The following is a 22,537-nucleotide window of genomic DNA, read 5'->3' as shown; positions in this document are numbered from 1 at the left end:
TAAATGAAAGTAGTCATTTTTACTATTTTGTTGCATATCCTTTGCATGCAATGTCTGTTTGAAGTCTTCGATTCATGGACCTCACAAGTTGCTGGGTGTCTTCTCCAGTGATGCTCAACCAGGCCTGTATTAAGGGCCTGTCCCACTTGGTGATTTCAGGTCACCGAAAAATATGCGGCGTGACAAGGCATGATGACGTATGATGCGCTGGTGATGCAGCGTGATGATGTATAAAATGGCGGTGATGCGTGTGATGATGTATGACGTGGCGGTGATGCGTGTGATGATGTATGCCGTGGCGGTGATGCGTGTGATGATGTATGACGCGCGGTGTTTTTTCAAGTGTCGCAACATTTTATTTGTTGACGCTGGATTTTGGAATGTTCAAAATCTTTTGGCGACACTGGTATTACGCCGGCAAAATCGCCAAATGGGACAGGCCCTTTACAGCCATTTTTAGCTTCTGCTTGTTTTAAGGGGCTAGTTTCCTTCAGTTTTCTCTTCAGCATATAAAAGGCATGCTCAATTGGGTTCAGATCGGTTGATTAACTTGGCCACTCAAGAATTGACCATTTTTTTGCTTTGATAAACTCCTTTGTTGCTTTAGCAGTATGTTTGGGATCATTGTCTTGCTGTAGAATGAACCGCCGACCAATAAGTTTTGAGGCATTTGTTTGAACTTGAGGAGATAGGATGTGTCTATACACTTCAGAATTCATTATGCTACTACCATCAGCAGTTGAATCATCAATGAAGATAAGCGAGCCAGTACCTTCAGCAGCCAAAACACCCCCACCATTGTGTTTCACAGATAAGATGACATGCTTTGGATAATGGGCAGTTCCTTCTCTCCTCTATACTTTGTTCTTACCATCATTCTCATATAAGTGAATCTTGGTCTCATCGGTCCACAAGACCATATACCAGAACTGTGGTTGCTCTTTTAAGTTCTTCTTGTCAAACTGTAACCTGGCCATCCTATTTTTGGGGATAACCAGTGGTTTGCATTTTGTATTGTAGCCTCTGTATCCTCTGCTCATGAAGTCTTCTGCGGATAGTGGTCATTGACTCCTGAAGAGCATTTCTGATCTGTCGGACAGGTGTTTGGGGATTTTTCTTTATTATAGAGATAATTCATCTGTCATCAGCTGTGGAGGTCTTCCTTGGCCTGCCAGTCCCTTTGTGATTAGTAAGCTCACCAGTGCTCTCTTTCTTCTTAATGATGTTCCAAACAGTTAATGTTGGTAAGCCTACGGTTTGGCTGATGCCTCTAACAGTTTTATTCTTTTTTCTCAGTCTCATAATGGCTTTTTTGACTTCCATTGGTCCTCATGTTAATAAGCAATAAAAGTTTCCAAAGGTGTTGGAAAAACTGGAGGGAAGACTAGGTGCTGATACCTCTTATACCTGCAATAAGGAGGCAATTAAACACACCTGATCAATTATAAACACCCGCGAAGCCATGTGTCCTAAACATTATGGTGCCTGAAATGGAGTACAGATGTAAATAAATAAATGATGGATCTTTGTCCCAAACACTATGGAGGCCACTGTGCTTAACGCTTCAATTCCCAATGCAGCAGAGTACTCAGAGAAACACAGAGATGTTAGAACACCGCAAGCAAATTTATTCAATCCACTCTACCTACCTTAAACATTCATTTATATTTACACATAGTCACATGCCACATACACATACTCTATATGCTTGGATATGTGCCTGAATGGATTGAAAAAGTTCAGAGGGATGTGGGCCAAATGTTGGCTCAGGCAGGTAACTTGGGTCGTCATGTATGAATTGAGACAAAGGACCTGTTTCCATGCTCCATGTGAGGTATGGACAATAATAAACCTAAACCAAACCAATATATTATAAAGAATCATCATCCCTCACTTCCTCTTGTACTTCATCCTTCCTTTTACAAGGCCTCAAATCCCAAGTGCTTGTTAATCATTCCTCTCTCTGCCATATTGAATACACCGTACACATATAACTTCATATTTTGTGTGCTTGCACAACTTTTAAAATGTTGCCCTTCTGTTTGTTTTGCATAATCTCAGCCCTCCTGTTATAATATAAAACCTCATATTTTCCTGCATTAAATGTCACCTGCCACTGATTTACCTTTCTACCAGTTTGTCTACATCCCATTGGCGTCTAACACTTGAAGTGGAAATTTAGATATTGTGCCCTGAATACTCACGTCAAAGTCAAAAATACATATACACACTAATGCTGATCATTTTAACTAAAACATCAGGGGAACTTTATGGGTGGTGCGTCAGGAGAGTTGCTGCCTTACCACACCAGGGATCCAGACTATTGGTCTTGTGTGTATGGAGTTTATACATTCCCCCTGTAACCACGTGGGTTTTCCCCTGGTGCTCTGGTTTCCTCTCACATTCCAAAGACATTTGTAGGTTAATTGGCTTTGGTAAATTGTAAATTGTCCCTTTATGTATATGATAGTGCTGGTGTAGGGAGAACGCTGGTCGGTGTGGACTTGATTTGCCGAAGGGCCTGTTTCCGCGCTGTATCACTAAACTGAACAAGACTAAACTCCCTGTTCCAGTCCGTGTCTATACTTAGATAATGGAAGACTCTCATCATCACTAAACCTTTGCTGTTGACCATTCATGCCGTGATCCCCTCACTGACATTATCCCAGTAATATAATTGCACCAACTCGAAAGAGTGGGCGTTGTCCTTCATCAGTAAGATGATTGAGAATCAGGAGGTAGAATTGGGAGTTCCTTTGGTATTTTTGCCAAAGTTCCACCCTCAACTGCAATGGATTACTTGTTCTTTCGTGTAAATATCTTTTCTGTTTGCCAACTATAAAGTAAATCTTTACATGGGACTCTTATTGAGCCAGCTAATTAATTGTTAAAAAAAATGCATTCTGTGGCACTCATTGTGTTCATCCATGTAAATTTTTTGCTGGCTGCGGCCAGAAGATACTTTGTGAGTCCAAGACTTGTTGGCAGCTTCAGAAGGCTGAATCACTCACATAATTACCTGGGAATCCAACGATGATTCTGGTCATGCAGAAAACTGTCAAATCAGCAATAAATTATCAACGTATACCTCACATGTTGCTGCTGTAGAATGAACAGATTGGACTTTACAAGACTCAACCGGCTCTCTCGGATCATTGTCCACAACACCTACAGGAGCAAATGTTTTGGGGCCATATGAGGAGCTTATCTTGATGGCTCGCCAACATAATTGTGTTGTGTAAAGCAATAACTAGATCAGTATGGTGTGAAAACCCTGCTTGGGTGCTGTACTGCTCAAGGCTATGGGATCTGGGAAGCAAATGAAATTAGAGTCTAATTGCAGATCAAGTCAAAGCAAGTTTATTTTTTACAGATATCTGTACGGTAAGGTATAGGGATAATAAAAATCTTGCTTGCAACTGCACAATTGTAACACAGACAATACACAAATTGTTGTAGAGTGCACGTGATGCCTTCTGAGAGCATCTTCTAGTCAAGCCTACAGTATGAGGGAAAATGCAATTCTGGATTTAGTATTGTGTAAAAATTCGGATTTGATTAGGGAGCTTAAGATAAAGGAACCCCTAGGAGGTAGTGACCATATGTCAGTTTTTCCGTTCCGATAGATCACAAAACTTTTGGCTAGTCGCTGGATGACTTGGTATGGGGCCATCACATGCTTGCTGAAGAAGTCGGCAGACAGCGTCGTGTCAGACTAAAACATGTGTGCAGCGTTGGAGGTCAGCAGGCACGTTGACCATTGCAGTTCGCCGTGTTGGTGTTGGCCTGCGTAGTTCACCGTCATCGATCGACATACCTGCTTGGATCATAGCATCTGTCTGTGGGGAATGGTTCAACAAATTCGTCGGGCAGCTTCAGAGCTGTGCCGTAAACCATTTCCGCCAACGAACATCCTGAGTCTGCTTTCACCGCCGTACAAATGACAAGCAGAACCAGAGGCAACCGTTCACTTCTGTTCGATTCATCTCCTCCCGCTTCCAGAGCGGCTTTCAACTGGCGATGGAACTGTTCAATCAGGCCGCTTCCGGATGATACGCAGTCATTCGAATCCGGTTCGTACCCATCACATTGTGGTCACCAGTTGTAGGAGCTTCCGAATCCCACGACAGAAAGCAAAGAACAAACTAACTGAGCCACACACCATGTCTCACGTTTGTCCAGAAGCACCTTTAACCAACTTTCTCACCAATCACAACCTGTGTGCAGAGAAGGCCAAATAGTGCATCTGATTTGGAGTTGTTATTGAGCTCTTGTGGCTGCACCTTCTCGTGAGGCTGCTGGCGAGTTGCCAGCGGTGACAGGCTGTATGCAAGGTGGGAGTGAAGGCGCCTCAATGCTATACCAAGAGGAATGTTGCATAACTAGTTTTCTAGGCTACAGCAGCCACAATGTAATTAATCCTATTGGCAAAAGATGGGTGGCACCTTGGCTTCTGAAGACAAGATTTGTTTCCATGAGTTAGCTCTGAAAACATCCGTATTGGAGAATGGGAAAAATAAATTTGCACATTGCAGAAACTGTACCTTATTTTGGCCTGTTTTATCGACACGAATTTTTGTTCAAACATGTAGCGTGAAAAAACAATGCATGACTAGTTTTGGAGTAGACTCAAGTTTGCAAATATCACTACTAGGTACTATGCGTACCACTTTAAGTCTTGTGTCGGTCGATGGGATCTCCGCTTCTGCAATTTGCTTCTGGTCTGCCAGACAAGGTATATGGATGTTGGTATCAGTCTACACTCACAGGTGGACTGTCAGCTGAGGAAGGGATTAGGAAGCTCTCAGGGGCTGACCTTGCCTGGTAACTTGAGAGAGCAAACCAGATACTGCACCTTAGAAAGAGTTTTTAATTACAGTATAACATTAATCTCTCATCTTTTCATCCAGTGTGATAGAATCATAGAAATTGTCTTTTCATCCCATATGCCAGGAGTGTGTGGACACCTGAAAAGCTCAATTATAGGTTTTTTGTCTATGCTCTGCCTTTGTAAGGCAGCAACTTCGACCACCCCGGGTGCGGAGCTTGAACCAGCCCGTTCGCGGAGCTCGGTTGAGCCGTAGGACTGACTTACCATCGCCCGGTGGGGTAACAACATCGGAGGCCTGGATCGCCTCAGCGCAGAGGGAGAATAAGGAGGGAAGAGGCAGAGACTTTAAGACTTTTGTCTCCATCACAGTGAGGAGGTGTCTGGTAAACTCACTGTGGTGGATGTTAATTTGTGTTTATTGGGCGTTTTGTTATTTATTATTATATGTATGATTGCAGGCAATGACATTTCGTTCAGACCGAAAGGTCTGAATGACAAATAAAGGAATCTAATCTAATCTAATCTAACTCTCCCGCTGTGCCGCTTGCCTTGCTTTCTTTGTAGTTGCCTCATTCTCCCTCCACAACTTCACCGTTTGTTGCCACTATCTTCACCACTCAACACCCATTACCTCCCGCCACCTCTGGTGCACACGCTCCTGTACTATGCTCTCTCCACCCACCTCGCCCTAATCACTAATGTATCTACACATTTTCAGCTCAGTCCAAACCATCTTAGTTCAATCATTGGCTCCCAATTCTCATCCAATCACCCTCAACCTGTGTTCCAGGCTCAACTAATTCCACTCTAGCCCTCCGGCAGGCACACAGGGAGATTGCTGGTGGGGGCCATAGTGGAGTTGGATTGGGAGGAAGTTTGAGCCTTGCATAAGACTGACCGACTCATTTACACAGTGTTGCTTTAATGTGGAGACACAAAAGACAGCTGATGCTGGGATCTTGTGCTAAAAAACAAATGTTATAGGAACTCAATGGGCCAGGCCGCACCTGTGGAAAGAAATGGACAGATGACGTTTTGGGCAAGACCCTGTCTTCAACCCTGAAACACCATCGGTCCACATCCTTCCATTGACATTGCCTGACCGGCTGAGTTCATCCATCACTTTGCTATTGCTGCTTTAATGTGTCTTTCGAGGCTCCATGCAGATGCATCTATTGCTTGTCAGACCTTTCTCCACCAGTCCGCCTCACTTCTTTATCCTTGTTATCTCCTCTGTGCTCTTTCAGTTCAGATGAAGGGTCCTGATCAAGAAAATAATTTTTGTCCATTTCTTTCCACAGATGCTGCCTTATCTGCTGAGTTCCTCTCATGGATTGTTTAGCAATTCAGATTCCAGCAGTCCTTTCTGTCTCCATTATCCATCTTTCTCTTTGGTTCATTTGCCATGTACCTTAAAATCGGATTTACTGGGTTATAACCTCCTCTGTAAACTTGCAGATGTTTTCTCCCCCTCTTCCTACTCGTTAGTTAGTTAACAAGCTAGCCAGTTAGCAGAATACCTGATAACAATCAAGCCATCTACAGTGTAAAGACTCACCATGTAAGGCGACTTTGAGTCCTTGAAAAGCGCTAAACTGCGGACTACTTGCCTCATTTTGAGACCCACGCACTACAATGTATTATTATTATTATTATTATTATTATTATTATTATTATTATTATTATTATTATTATTATTATTATTATTATTATTATTATTATTATTATTAAGACACATGATAAAGGGAATAATGTTCAGTGTAAGATAAAGCCCAGTAAAGTCCAATCAAAAATAGTCTGAGGGTCTTCAATGAGGTGGATAGTAGATCAGGACTGCTCTCTCGCTGTTGGTAGGATCGTACAATTGCTTGATAACAGCTGAGAAGGAACTGTCCCTGAATCTTGAGGTGTGCTTTTTCACACTTCCATACCTTTTGCCCAATGGGAAAGGGGAGAAGAGGGAGTGTGCAGGGTTCGACTCGTCCTTGATTATGCTGCTTGCCCTGCCGAGGCAGCGTGAGGTGTAAATGCAGTTAAAGGAAGGGAAGTTGATTTGTATGATGGTCTGAGCTGCTACATCTGCTACTCAGTCTGGCTTTGGATTTATATTGTTGAAAGACTGTGAAACTAAGAAAGTGGCCGAGCTATGAAAGGATTCCCGATCTAGCAAATCCAGATTACATCATCAGAAACCTTCATCTATGCCAAGGGCAGCAGAGTTTAGCCTGGTGACAGCAATAGTCAGACAGGTACTGAAATGCAGGCTAACAATGAGAAATATATTATGGTTCATTTGTTGGTATGTCTGTTCCCACAACCACAGCTAGAAAACTGTCCACCATCTTGGCATTGTGTAGCGCTTTGTTGCGCATCACTATCATCAGGCAAAATCCAATGCCCTCAATGGGGTAGTGGTGAATCGGACAGCACCCTAGCATATGGAAGGACCATTCAGAAGCCTGATGACAGAGGGGAAGCATCTGTTCCTGTTTCTGGTGGTATGCACTTTCAAGCTTCTGCACCTTCTGCCAGATGGGAGAAGAAACAATGACCAGCATGGGACAAGATTCTTAGGCCACTTTTCCAAGGCAGCATTAGATGTAGATGGAGCCATAGGGGCAAGTCTGGTCTGTGTGAAGGATGGCTACATCTACAACTCTCTGCATTTCTAGCAGCCTTGGGCAGCGCTGTTCCTAAACCTCGTGTTGATGGAAAGCATACCCAACAGTATACTTTCCATGGTGCAACTGCAGAAATTTGAAAAAGTCATTGGATTCATTCTGACTGTCCTCAGCCTCCACAGCAAGTAGAGGCATTGGTGTACCTTTTTGGCTGTTGCATTAATATGGTTGGTCCATGACAGATCATTACGTGCCAAGAAACTTAAAGCTCTTTGCATTTCCATTTCCGCATCCTTGATGCTGGGTCATGTACTCCACCATGTTTCCTGAAGTCGATAACTAGCTCCTTTATCTTGCTGACATTGAGGGAGATGCTACTGTTCTTGTTTTCTATCTCCTTCCTATACTCCCTTTCATCATTGTTCATGATTTGGCCCCTCTACACAGTGGTGTTGGCTACAAACTGCCATACAGTGTTGAGTGTAAAGGGAGTATAGTAGGGGACTGAGGACCCATTCTTGCAGGGCATTAGTGTTGAGCGTTATCATGGAGGATGTGTTGCCACCTATCCTCATTGCAAGTAGTGGGTCAGAAAGTTGAGGGGGAAGCAAATCTGGAAATGTTTGGATGGGATCGTGGTACTATCCTGGCCAGATTGGAGAGGCTAGGACTAGAATTGGGTCAAGGCTTCAGGGCTGCTGGGATATTTGGTCAATTTGAAAGTGCTCTCTGTGGCACTGGGACAAGCTGCAGAGTAGTGCAAGTTTGTCTAGAGCCTGGGTCCAAGCTGCAGGAAGGGAATGGGAACTTCTGCAGACCGTGTCATTTAGGTGCAAAATGCATAGAATAGATTGGATGAATGCAAACCAGACATATACCTTGTAAATAATTGTAAATAATGTTGCAAAACTTTTCTTTACTGAATGTTGATTAATGAGGTATTGAGCCTTGTCTGATTTTCTTGCAGATCAGGGTAAATGTTGCGATGTTTGCTTCCTCCGAGAAGCCCTGTTTGAATACAATGTATTAGCCACTGTATTATTGGGTCAGGGAAATGTCTGTTATGTATGGGGTTAATCGATATCTGTAATTGGATTGTAAAGAGACCACCCCGATGTGGTTCTGTCCCTCAAGGTCCGGGGACCAATAAAAGTCTGCTGCCACGAGGTCCTGCGCCGATCTTCTGGGAGAGCACTTAGGACTGCGTGACCTTCTGGAGTGAGATCTCAAGGAACCGGAGTTTGGAAATGTTTGGATGGGATCGTGGTGCTTCAGCTGCTTGTATGCTTCCAAGTTTCACTATAGCTGACACTGCACACTCTCAATGTAATTTGCACTACTCGGCTTGGAGTGGTAGTACATTTGAGCTCATGCTCGTGCATGCACAGAATGCAACCAGTTTTTCTGCAACACTGATTAATACTTACCCAGCTAATGGCACATGTTGTTAAACCGTGCCTGGGAAAGCAGGCATATAGCAGTAGGATTTATCTACTGGGGGGACTGGGGGGTTGAGACCCTTCTTCAGACAGCAAGAGATGGCTGGAGTTGGTTATTTGCAAGGAAAGAGATGTCTGGAAAATGGGATGCATTTAAGAGTGTGATGTTGAGGGTCATTGCATGGATGTTCCAGTTAGAGCGAAGGGCAAGGCAGGTGGAATCCAGAATTGTTGGTGACAAAGTTACACCTATTCTGGAAGGGACCCTGAGAGATAAGAGCTACTTGCATTTGGGAAGGCAATGTCCGATTAGGAGTAGTGTGCATGGAAAATTTGTCTTTTATGCATTGGAAAAGCATTTAGTGAAATCACATTTGGACTATTGTATGCAGTTCTGGTCCAATAGTTATAAGAAAGATGCCATTAGCTGCAAAGGATGCAGAAAAGATTCATCAGGATGTTATTGGGACTGAAGAGCTTGAATTATAAGGAGAGACGGGAAAGGCTGGGGCTTTCCCCCTGGAGCGTGTGAGGCTGAGGGGTGACTTACAGAGGTGTATAAAACTATGAAGGAGATTGGTCACAGTTTTTCCCCCAAGTTAGAGGAGTCCAGAACTAAAGGCCATAGACTTATGGTGAAAGAGGAAAGATTTTAAGGGAACCTGAGGGTCAATCTTTTCCATACAGATGGTGGTGAGTTGGTGAAATGAACTGCCTAAGGAAATGGTAGAGGTGGGTACAATTGCAATGTTTAAAAAACATATGGACAGGTACATGAATAGGAAAGGTGTAAAACAATATGGGGCAAATGTAGACAAATGGGAACAGCTCAGTCAAGTAACTTAATCAGCATGGATTAGTTGGGGCAAAAAGTCTGTATAACTGAGTGCAGTATAACTCTATAAAATCTATATTATAGATGTATGGAATTCTGCAACATCGAGCCTGGCCTTTTACCCGATCGAGTTAATACCAGCCATCACGCACACATCTAATCCCACTTTTTTTAATTTACCCACATACCTATCAACTCTCCCCAATATTTACCACTCATCTACACACTGAGGTTCATTTTATTGGCCACTATCCTGTGAACCCACACTTCATTGGGATGTGGGAGGAAAATGGAATACTTGTTAGTTACCTCTGTAGTCATGAGGAGAATGCCCATATCATCAATTCTGGAGATCAGGATAGAGACAGAACTGAGGAGAATAGCTTTCTCAACTGCACCACAGTGATGTATTTTCTCCTTTCAGTGTTTACTACAAGGACCCTTGCTTTTTCATGTCTTGTTGAAATATTAAGTGTGATCAATCTTTGTGTGTGGGTCAGTAATCTGTCTGAATTCTCTCCATGTGAGGAGAAGTAATTCTCTCTCTCAATGATTAATGAATCTTTGTAATTCTCTACATAGACCTGCATGAATCATTTTATGTATGTTTAAGGTTGAGATATAAAGCAATTGGGGATTGATGGGGATTTAACAGTACATGTTGAGGCCAAGGATCAGCTCAATCAGCATTTTGTTGAACGGTGGAACCGGTTTGAGAAGTTGGGGAACTTACACCTGCTCATATTTCTCTGGAGTTGCAACACTACATTCTGCACTCTGTTCATTTGCTCTTTTGCAACTCCAGATGTAATAGTAAGATTAAACGAGAACTTACCAGTTTGAAGTTTGATCTTGATTTTATGAGGAGTTACGATGAGCGATTACGTGAAGAAGGGCCGTCCGTCTGCGTGCGCGTCAATCTTCAAAGCAGCGGTGTTAAATCACATAAAAAGAAGACCTGAGAATAGTAAGATTGAAGAAACTAGAACTTCCATGTGACCTTGATAGTATGAGGGTGGGAGCGGTGGGCACGTAATCGCTCATCGTAACTCCTCATAAAATCAAGATCAAACTTCAAACTGGTAAGTTCTCGTTTAATCTTACTATTTTACTTCGGAGTCACGTGAGTGACTACGTGAAGATTTCAAAGCTGTGTGATTTTACGCCGGTTACGAATCCAGGCGTCACACACTGAATGGATTGACCATGGATGCGCGTAATCATTAAAGCATTCAGACATTACGTAGTTAAGTAAAGACACTGATGCTTTAAATGAAAGAAAGGTTTTTAAAAACTAGTTACCCTTCCCAACCTTGGGGGTAAACTAAGGGACAGAATTTAAAATGGTACGTGCAAACACCCCCAGTCCGGTTATAGGTTTGTTATAAAAACCGGTGGACCGTTATTTCATTCGTCCATCCTGCAGCCACTAGGATGTCGTCAAGAGGCACGTCCATTGCTCTTGCTGCCGACGTAGATGCAGCCCTGGTGGAGTGAGATTTAACCATATAAATGTTCACTTTGTTACCGCCATTACCCCCTTTGACCATCTGGAGATGGTTTGAGTTGACACCTTCTGGTGTGGTTTTTTAATTTTTTTTTAAATTATTTTTTTATTTTTATGGCTGATGAGGACCGATTGTTCTGAGCCTCTGAGGTTCTCCGTAACTCTCAGATAGTGGTGTTAGTATGTTACCACACACACAACCGTAGGTCCTCTGGATATGCCAAGAACTGGATCTCCATCCCTGGCATTCCTGGCCTGCTATGTTTTATCAGGTTCCTGATTACGAATGTTATGTTGTTCATATTGGTGGTCATGTGGTCCAACTGTAGCTTTTGCAGTGTCTGGACTCTTTGACAGCATACCACCTTCAGGGTTAGTTATAGGTGGTCCCCACTGTCAAAGTAGGGTTAGTACCACGCTCACGTCCCATGTGTCCGTGTACCTCGGTCTTAGAGGTATTAAATTGTAAATTCCCTTCATGAATTTTGTTGTAAAGGGGTGCGTTCCTATCGACCCGTGCCCTGCTTCCAGCATCAGATAGGAGGAGAGTGCGCCTCTGGCACTATAGATTGCACTATAACTTTGTTTATAGTTATAGTACAGAGTTTGTTAGGAAACTCCAAGACATCTGTTATCCGAACTGTGTTGTATTTGTTCGGACAGTCCTATGCCTTGAAAAGGCCTCCATAGAATCTGCAGACCAACAAGTTAATACGTTCATGTAGTGGATGATTACTCCCTGTAACTAGGTTCACTAGGAGGTCCCTGCTCTTGGGTACAGCCATAACTGGCTCGACTATAGTTCCCAAAATTTTTGGGAACCAGGCTTGAGTAGGCCAATCTGGCACTACCAATATGCCTGTGGCTTAGTCTTGCTTGATTTTGGTCAAGCATCGGTTTGTGAGACAAATTTGCAGAAAGCATACATAAACAATCCTCCCCAATTGAGGGAGAAAGCATCCACTGCCTTTGTTCCTGGATCCTGTTTGCAGGACACATATCTGGGCAACTGATGGTTTAATCTAGATGCAAACAGATCAATATCTGGTATGCCAAATCGTGTAGTTATTTTGTTAAATACTGCCTGATTCAACATCCATTCTGTGTTGTTATTAAACATTTGTGATCCAGCATCTGTCACCGTGTTATATCTACCTCGTAGATTTCCCAAATATTCCTCTTGATACACCAGTGCCAAATGAGGTTCGACAATCTGTCGTAAGATACAGATTTTACACCACCCTTGTTAATGGATATGTGCCACCGCAGTGGTGTTATCAATCTGAATTTGAACAAGCACTGGTTGCATACTGCTACAGAAACCTTTGAGTCACAACCTTTAAATTGTGGCCCCAACAATTCTGGGTAATTGATTCCATGTGTTGGTGAATTACAGACTCCTGCTCATTCCATCTGCCCCCACAGCTCTAGTTAGTGGCTTCCCATCCTTAGCCGCTTGCATAGGTCTGAAGAACCCTCAATGGCTTTCAAGCAAAATTTACCTTGAGCTTTCTCACGTTCGTTATCCACCATAGTTATTCAACAATGGCCTCTGCTGGCAATCCATAGTTTTGCCAATTTGGCCTGCATGGAATCTGAGTGTTCGTTCCTTTGCTCGCTGTAAATTCTGGTAATGCAAAGGCCTGTACGTACTGCTGGAAATGCAGCTACTATTTGCCAATTACACTCGATGTTTGCCTGATAGATGGCTAGTATTTGATTATCAGGTCTTAGCAGGCTTGATTAATATAGTCGCTTGCCCCTAGGCAAAGTCACCAACATATTTACTGTTTTTGATAGTAAATTCTAGGTAATCAATTACCCTTGTAGGTGTCAATTTTGATTTAACTGGATGGATGAGGTAACCAATTCTATCAAACAGGGTTTTGGTTTGCTTTGACTGATGCTTCTGATTGCTTGGAATATTGTGCAATGAATTTGGAATCTGATTTGAAACCATTTGCGTAACTGTCTGGCACATGAACAAAGTATTTACATTTCTTGTACACGGACATCCCCTTTTTAGTACCTCCCTCTGGGCGTGGGAATGCTTAAGTGATGTTTATGTGCTGAGCTATATAGGGAGAAGCAGTCACTGCTTTCTTATCTGGAGTGTAAGAGTGAAAGAGAGAAAGATCATTTTGCAGCAACAACATGGCAACTGGTGAGTCCAAAATTTTAATGCTGAAGGATTGCTCTATTTGAGTTCTCTTTGGAAAGTTCAGTCGCAGCAAATGATTTCTTTGTTCTGCTTTGTGTTTATACATGTAAGCAGTTAGGAAGTCATAAGGTTGAAGAATGGTTGGCTCAGTGACTGAGAATTGTGCAAGTCTCATGGCTGTGTTGTAAGGAAAGTTAGCATTCATTTCCAGGGGACTAGAATATAAAAGTAAATAAGTAATGCTGAGGCTTTATAAGGCACTGGTCAAGCCACATTTGTAATATTTTGGGAGTAGTTTAGGGTCACATATAGAAGGATGTGCTGACGTTGGAGAGGGTCCAGAGGAGGTTTTAGAGAACGATCCCGGAGATAACTGAGTTGAGGTATGCTGTGTGTCTAATGGCCTGTTATTTGTGGGAGTTTAGGAGGGGATATAATCGAAACCTACTGAATTTTGAAAGGCCTAGATAGAGTGGATGCGGAGGGAATGTTCCAAAGTGGGAGGGTAGAGAACTAGAGGGCACAGTCTCAGAATAAAAGGATAGATCTTTAGATTGGATATAATGAGCCAGAGGCTGGTGAACCTGTGGAATCCATTGCCACGGATGACAGTGGACACAAGGCATTGGGTATTTCTAAAGTGGAGAATGATAGACTTGATTAGTAAAGATGTTAAAGGTTACAAGGACAAGGCAGGAAAATGGAGTTGAAGGGAAATAATAGAACAGCCATGATTGACCAGCGGAGTAGACTCGATGGGCCAAATGAACTAATTCTACTCATCTCTCTTGTGCTCTTATAGTCTTATGGTGTACTTCTGTTAGCATAGGGCTGTTTTTTGGGAACCTTCAACTTCTCTCACACTTTGGTATTATTTTGATTGAGTCTGCACATTGAGGGATTGAATATTAGCAATTGTTTTTACCTGAGTTTTCTTGGGGATTTTTATGTTTTCCTGTGGTGATTTACATGTATTTTTAAATGTATTAAAATCAGGGGGTTGGTGACTTCAGGGTGGCAACAAGTTGATAAGATCATAAGTGATAGGAGCAGAATTAGGCCATTCGACCCATCGTCTATTCCGTCATTCAATCATGGCCGATCTATCTCTCCCTCCTAATCCCATTCCCCTGCCTTCTCCCCATAACCTCTGACACCCGTACTAATCACAAAACTATCTATCTCTGCCTTAAATATGTCCACTGACTTTGCCTCCACAGCCTTCTGTGGCAAGATGGTGCAATAGTTTGGGCTGATGCCTCATTGTCTCAGGGACCTGGGTATTAGCTTGGCCATAGGTGCCATGTTTGCGGAATTTACATGTTCTCTCCGCAACAGTATAGGTTTCTCTAATGCTCCTTGAATTGTGCAGTCACAGAGAAACTAAAGACGACCTTGTAGGCATGCGCGAAAGAATAGATTTGCAGGCTCCAGGGAGAGGGGAATGAAACCAATGGGATTGTTCTGCTGAGAACTGGAATGAAGCTGCTGGGCTGAATGTAATGCAATATGTGGCCACAGTCAGATTCTGGCAATGTACCAGCACTTCAGCATTGGTTTTATAACCATATAACAATTACAGCACGGAAACAGGCCATCTCGGCCCTACAAGTCCGTGCCGAACAACTTTTTTTCCTTTAGGCCTGCACTCATACCATAACCCTCCATTCCCTTCTCATCCATATGGCTATCCAATTTATTTTTAAATGATACCAACGAACCTGCCTCCACCACTTCCACTGGAAGCTCATTCCACACCGCTACCACCCTCTGAGTAACGACGTTCCCCCTGATGTTACCCCTAAACTTCTGTTCCTTAATTCTGAAGTCATGTCCTCTTGTTTGAATCTTCCCTATTCACAAAGGGAAAAGCTGGTCCTCATCAACTCTGTCTATCCCTCTCATCATTTTAAAGACCTATATCAAGTCCCCCCTTAACCTTCTGCGCTCCAGAGAATAAAGACCTAACTTATTCAACCTATCTCTGTAGCTTAGTTGTTGAAACCCAGGCAACATTCTAGTAAATCTCCTCTGTACTCTCTCTATTTTGTTGACATCCTTCCTATAATTGGGCGACCATAATTGTACACCATACTCCAGATTTGGTCTCACCAATGCCTTGTACAATTTTAACATTACATCCCAGCTTCTATACTCAATGCTCTGATTTATAAAGGCTAGCATACCAAAAGCTTTCTTTACCTATAAGTGATTCCGCCTTCAAGGAACTATGCACGGTTATTCCCAGATCCCTCTGTTCAACTGAATTCTTCAATTCCCTACCATTTACCATGTACGTCCTATTTTTATTTGTCCTGCCAAGGTGTAGCACCTCGCATTTATCAGCATTAAACTCATCTGCCATCTTTCAGCCCATTTTTCCAAATGGCCCAAATCACTCTGTAGACTTTGGAAATCCTCTTCATTATCCACAACACCCCCTATCTTGGTATCATCTGCATACTTACTAATCCAATTTACCACACCTTCATCCAGATCATTGATGTACATGACAAACAACAAAGGACCCAACACCGATCCCTGAGGCACCCCACTAGTCACCTGCCTCCAACCGGATAAACAGCCATCCGCCATTACCCTCTGGCTTCTCCCATTCAGCCACTGTTGAATCCATCTTGCTATTCCTGCATTTATACCCAACAGTTGAACCTTCTTAACCAACCTTCCATGAGGAACCTTGTCAAAGGCCTTACTAAAGTTCATATAGACAACATCCACTGCTTTACCCTAGTCAATTTCCCTAGTAACCTCTTCAAAAAATTCAAGAAGATTAGTCAAACATGACCTTCCAGGCACAAATCCATGTTGACTGTTTATATTAACCATAAGTGACGCAGTGGCATTAGTTGCCAAGCACTGGGTACATTGAGCATGCTATTAATTGTTCCAGTATGTGTCCTCTTTTGCTCTTCCATCTGCATTCTTGAATCCTGGAACTGGTTTCATATTCCACGTTTGCAAATTATCATATGAAGAGGGTGTGTTCTGTCTGGGCAAGTCACAATCCTAGTATTGCCTCTTTGCAGAGAAATAAACCCATCCTGTGCTTTAGCAGAACTTCCACTCATCAAGTGCATTTAAAAAATAAAAGGCACAATTCCAAGTGTCGATTTTTTTTCATGGGAACATACTGACTGACACAGGACAGCAGAAGTACATTAAACCAATTGGAACTGCATCTTTAAAGCCATTATTCTAGTTTGATGTTTGATTAGCATGTATAAACTGCATGCCTTGCTCTAAACAGTCATTTACGTGTGTAATATGATTAGGTCGACCATTCAGTTTCCATTGAAACCAATTTGGAATGCATGAGATATGTCTTCTCAGTGGATTCTTCAATCCAAGGTAGTTTATACACAAAACTGCTTCAAAAGAAGATTCAAGCATTTCATTCAAAGTTCACACTGAAGTTCTGTGTAGATTCTATATGCCTAGTCACTATACAATTTTGCAGTCGAGAGAACAGTTAATTATTTACGTATAGGACGGAACTGCAGATGCTGGTTTACACCATAGATAGACACAAAATGCTGGAGTAATTCAGCAGGACAGGCAGTATCTCTGGAGAAAAGAAATAGCTGATATTTCAGGTCGAAACTCTTCTTCAGACTGAAAGTCAGGGAGAGGGAAATGATATATGAAAAGAATCAGAATAGATCAGATCCAGCACTCATGACCAAGGAAAGTTGGAGCCCACAATGGTCCATTGTTGTCTGTGGAAGAGGTGATAACGAAGGGATATATGGATGCGAACAGTGGAACTGGCAGGTTAACTAGAGTGGGGGAGGGATGGGGAGAGAGGGAATGCAGGGTTAATTTAAAATTAGGGGAATCACCATTCATACTGCAGGTTGGAAGCTGCCCAAGTTGGTTATTTCTGTCTATAAGAAGTTACATACAGAAAGCAACAGTTCACAACCAAGATTGCACATGCTGCGAATAATCTAATACCTCATTATTGCTTTAAACAAAACTGAATGCATCCTAGTTTGATCAAGTGCTGAATTTGATGATGCAAACACGGAATGTGGTGTGGAGATTTATAGATCAACATTAGTATTATTTAACTAGGAAAGAGGAAATAAATATGCTGATTTCTGATGTGGAATGTGGGTTTCTTGAAATTTAATGGTTTGAGATCGTTGCGTGTGGGAGTATTGAAGGTGGGGCTGAAAGATATATTATTGCATCTCGAACGTTGATCAGCTATGGGTGTGAGTTTCTTGTCATGATTGATAGTTGAATTTTAAAATGATCACCACCGCCCTAAATTTAACTGTCGGCAGACAAATTTAGCACCCGCAGGAAGGGCGAGGAGAAAACTGGTTAAAGCATGAACCAGAAATACAGGAAACTCAAAACAGCTACCAAATCTTTCTGTGCTAATTTACATAGTAGGATATTCAGGACAGTGTGAGAGAATAGGCTACAGGAAAAATAAGTGGGAGAATGGGAAAGAATTTCATCTAAATAAACAAATTGAGGAAACCTGAAAATGTTTGGGTGAAGAAATGAACAGAATAAGAAAATATTTAGATGAAACAGAATAATTGTTTTAAAATAAATTATGTGTTAGTGGAACATAAAACGTAGATCAGCACAGCACATGAACAGGCCTTTGGCCCATAATGTCTGTGCCAAACATAATGCCAAAACCAGCTCTTATTTGCCTGCACATTAACCATAGTCCCTCCATTCCTTGCACATCCAGCTGGCTATCTAATAGCTATTATCGTATCTACCTCCACCACCCCATCTCAACAGTGTGTTCCAGGCATTCACCTGTGTAAAAAACTTGGCCCAATCTTTTTCCTTTAAGATTTGCCCCTCTCACCTTAACATATGTATATGATTTCCATTTGGTGACCTTAAACATGCTTAGTTGAATTGAAGTTGTTATCTTCCTTCAAGGCACTGTTTTCAAAGCATGTTGCAGGCAAATTAACCCAGCACTAAAGGGGTGACCAGACGTGATTTAGATGTCGAGAGTTATTGATTCTCCCGGGAGTTTTCCTGAGATATCATGAACCCTAACTTAAAAATCTATGCCTGGGTGAACATCCAAGGCAGACACTTGATAGTAAATACAAATATTTAACAATACATTACAATGGATCATTAACAGAGTTATATCACAATATATAGAATAGTTTCTTTATTGTCATTGTAACATGGGCCATGTACAACGAAATTTAAAATGTCAGCCAGTCAGTGCAGCATTCAAACATTTCTAAAGCTAACGAAACATCCACGGTAAAATAATAAAGATAAGCAAATAAATAAAAATCACAGACAAAGCACGCATACACACCCAACCCTCCATCCTTCTGTCGATTTCACCGTTACCACAGTCCCTTAGTATGTATCGCCCCTGCGTTCCTTGGCGGCCACATTTAGTGCTTTTATAGCAGTGGGGTAAAAACTGTTTTTTAGTCTATTTGTCCTTGTCCTTGTGGATCTGTACCGTCTGCCTGACGGCAACAGTTCAAACGGGGAGTGTCCGGGGTGGGAGATGTCCTTTATTATATTCTGGGTTTTTTTGGTGCAGCGGGAACTGTGTAGGTCCTCCAAGGTAAGGAGAGGGCAGCCGACAATCCTCTGGGCGTTGTCAATGGCCCTCTGGAGCGCTTTCCTCTGAGCCGCTGTGCAGCTGGTGTACCACACGCATACACAGTATGTTAGTATGCTCTCAATGGAGCACCGATAAAAGGACAGCAGCAGCCTCTGAGTGATGTTGTTCTTCCTGAGCACCCTCAGGAAGTGCAGTCTCTGCTGGAAAAAGAGACTTTTTAGCCCATCAGGTCCACACTGACCATCAAGCGTTTATTTTCCCTTATCCTACACTAATCATAATGTCATAGAGTTATCCAACCAAGAAATAACCTTGGACCCAAACCTATCTAGGACAATCAGAATTTATAATTAAGCTAGTCACATTTGTCTGCAGTTGGCCTTCAAAGGATTTGATGTCCTTCAAATCTTTCCTTTTCATGTAACATTATAATTTTTTTTAAATGTCCACAGTGTATCGGCCTCTTTCGCTGCCTCTGGCAGCTTGTTCCTAATAAACATCACACTCGGATGAAGAAACTGCCCCTTCGGGTAAGGTCAAAGGCCTAAGTATCAAAACACATCCAGCTCTTGACAGTTCCAGCATATTAAGGGGCTGGATGGCATTTCCTGATGCTCGCATTCATTTTTCCTCCTCAGCTATCATGGGTGACCACGTTATAGTCACAGAGGCCACTAGCAGGGGAGCCCAGCAACATTTAATGTTTTAACAATGTTCTTTTTTGTTAATAGATGGCAAGCTTGCTTCAATTAGTGGAAAGTGCCAAGTTGACTTACAATGTGCAGCAAATAACAAGGCGCACAGAACCATTGAGATCAGCGAGAAGCGTCTGTTACTCAGAAGGGGACAAAGCTTCGATATTAAGGTGTTCTTCAAAGATGGATTCAATCTTCAAAAGCATATGATAGAACTAGCTGTGGTGACAGGTACGGAACTAAGGACCTTAAAAAGGGCTGTAATGTTTTGATACAATGTGAAAAAAAAAGTTTTATTGTTTTATTGTCATTTGTCCCAGACAGAACAATGATGTTTTTATTTGCAGCAGCACAACAGAATATGTCAACATAGTACTCTGTAAACAGTATAATAAATGAGAAAAAAAGTTCAGTTTACACCTAAAAACAACCAATAATATTGCAAAAGGACAAAACCAGATACCCACGAGTCTCAAAAAGGGTCTCAACCCGAAACATCACCCATTTCTTCTCTCCAGAGATGCTGACCGACCTGCTGAGTTACTCCAGCATTTTGTGTCTGCCTACCATGCTATGTCGTTCAGAGCTTATTTGGCAGTTGTAATGTTTAATAGCCTGGTGTACTCTTAAACTGTGATTTAAAAAAAAGGTAAATAAACAAAAATGATGCATTGACAGACATGTAAATTTAAGCTTCTTCCCACTAAAATGTTCCCAGTGTGGTCATGTCAATAGATGCCTAATGACGGCTATAGAGTAGATCCCCTCGAGAGCAAAGCCAGAGACTGTGCTCAGATTTGATTGAACATTTAGAATTGGTACTATTTTTCAGCGATGTTAAAGTTGTACTGTGAGAGACTTCATAATTCTAATGAAATATTACCCTGCACTGGTGTCAGTGCACACTTAGCCTCCAGAATCATACAGCATGGAAACAGGCCAGAGGCTCAAATTACCCAATTAACCAACATGTCCCATCTACAATAGTTCCACCTGCCTGTGTTTGGCCCATATCCCCTCTTACCCTATCCTGTCCATGTACCTGTCTAAATATTTCTTAAATGTTACGATAGTACCTACCTCAACTACCTCCTCCAGCAGCTTGTTCCTTATACTCACCACCCTTTTTTGTAAATTACCCATATTTCCCCCCCCCCCCCCCCTCACCTTAAACCTCTGGTTCTCAATTCCACTACTCTGGGCAAGAGACTCTGTGTATTTACCTGATCCATTCCTCTCACGATTTTGTACACTTCTATATGATCATACCTCATCCTCCTGCGCTCCAAGGAATAGCTCCCTCGCCTGCTCAACCTCTCCCAATAGCTTGGGTCCTTGAGTCCTGGCAACATCCTCATAAATCTTCTCAATTTACCTATTGCAAAATTTAATAAAATTGCATGATATTTACAAATTAATTTGATTTAGAGAATGTACTTGGCATTTGTTTAAACACAATCTGCACATGATATATCGTTGATTTAACTGTGCTTGTCTTGTTTTAGGTCCAGATCCTAAGGTAAGCCACGGTAGCAAAATAGAGTTTCACTTTTCAGACGAATTAAATGTAAGAAGATGGAGTGCAGTAATTAATTCTGTCACCAAAAATGAATTAAGCCTGACCATCACATCATCGCCAAGAGCCATCATTGGTCGCTACTCCCTCAGTCTGCAGCATGATTCTAAGGACATATCCTACTTCCTTGGAAACTTTGTTCTACTCTTCAATCCATGGTGTGCAGGTACTTCTCATTTAAAGCAACTGTATTTCCATAATTACCAAACTAATGCATTGGATGCTGTAATGGACCCCTCAAAATTTATCATGAGCTTGGTAATTTTTATTGGTGATTGTTGAACTGGTTTACAAGAATGATCCCTGGAATGAGTAGGTTAACTTAATCTATGATGAGCATTTGTCAGCACTGGGCCTGTACTCACTGGAGTTTAGAAGAAACATAGAAAATAGGTGCAGGAGTAGGCCATTCGGCCCTTCGAGCCTACACCGCCATTCGATATGATCATGGCTGATCATACAACTAGTATCCCATCCCTGCCTTCTCTCCATACCCCCCTGATCCCTTTAGCCACAAGGGCCACATCTAACTCCTTCTTAAATATAGCCGATGAACTGGCCTCAACTACCTTCTGTGGCAGAGAATTCCACAGATTTACCACTCCTTGTGCAAAAAATGATTTTCTCATCTCGGTCCTAAAAGACTTCCCACTTATCCTTAAACTGTGACCCCCTAGTTCTGGACTTCCCCAACATCAGATAACAGTCCACTTTCCTGTTTTTGCCACCAAAGTGGATAACCTCACATTTATCCACATTATACTGCATCTGCCATGCATTTACCCACTCACCCAACCTATCCAAGTCACCTTGCAGCCCCCTAGCATCCTCCTCACAGCTAACACTGCCCCCCAGCTTTGTGTCATCCGCAAACTTGGAGATGTTGCATTCAATTCCCTCATCCAGATCAATAATATATATTGTAAATAGCTGGGGTCCCAGCACGGAGCCTTGCAGTACCCCACTAGTCACTGCCTGCCATTGTGAAAAGGACCCGTTTACTCCTACTCTTTGCTTCCTGTCTGCCAGCCAGTTCTCTATCCACATCAATACTGAACCCCCAATACCATGTGCTTTAAGCTTGTATACTAATCTCTTATGTAGGACCTTGTCGAAAGCCTTCTGAAAGTCCAGATATAACACATCCACTGGTTCTCCCTTATCCACTATACTAGTTACATCCTCGAAAAATTATATAAGATTCGTCAGACATGATTTACCTTTCATAAATCCATGCTGACTTTGTCCAATGAACTCACCACTTTCCAAATGTGCT

The 22,537-nt window shown here is 42.2% G+C and overlaps 1 protein-coding gene across 1 annotated transcript in view; it reads left to right on the top strand.

The window, feature by feature from the left end:
• Nucleotides 1-13,243: 13,243 nt before the first annotated feature.
• LOC129707413 (protein-glutamine gamma-glutamyltransferase 2-like) overlaps nucleotides 13,244-22,537 on the top strand; it is a 36,677-nt gene continuing 27,383 nt past the window's right edge. Inside the window, exons 1-3 of the mRNA XM_055652420.1 lie at nucleotides 13,244-13,397; nucleotides 19,722-19,916; nucleotides 21,191-21,427. Coding sequence (XP_055508395.1) covers nucleotides 13,388-13,397; nucleotides 19,722-19,916; nucleotides 21,191-21,427 — 442 coding nt within the window. The 5' untranslated portion in view covers nucleotides 13,244-13,387. The remainder of the gene's footprint in view (nucleotides 13,398-19,721; nucleotides 19,917-21,190; nucleotides 21,428-22,537) is intronic.

Source organism: Leucoraja erinacea, chromosome 21 (assembly GCF_028641065.1).
Source record: "Leucoraja erinacea ecotype New England chromosome 21, Leri_hhj_1, whole genome shotgun sequence".
NCBI lineage: Eukaryota > Metazoa > Chordata > Chondrichthyes > Rajiformes > Rajidae > Leucoraja > Leucoraja erinaceus.
Note: the sequence above shows the minus strand (reverse complement) of the source record. Positions and strands in the feature narration are given on the sequence as shown.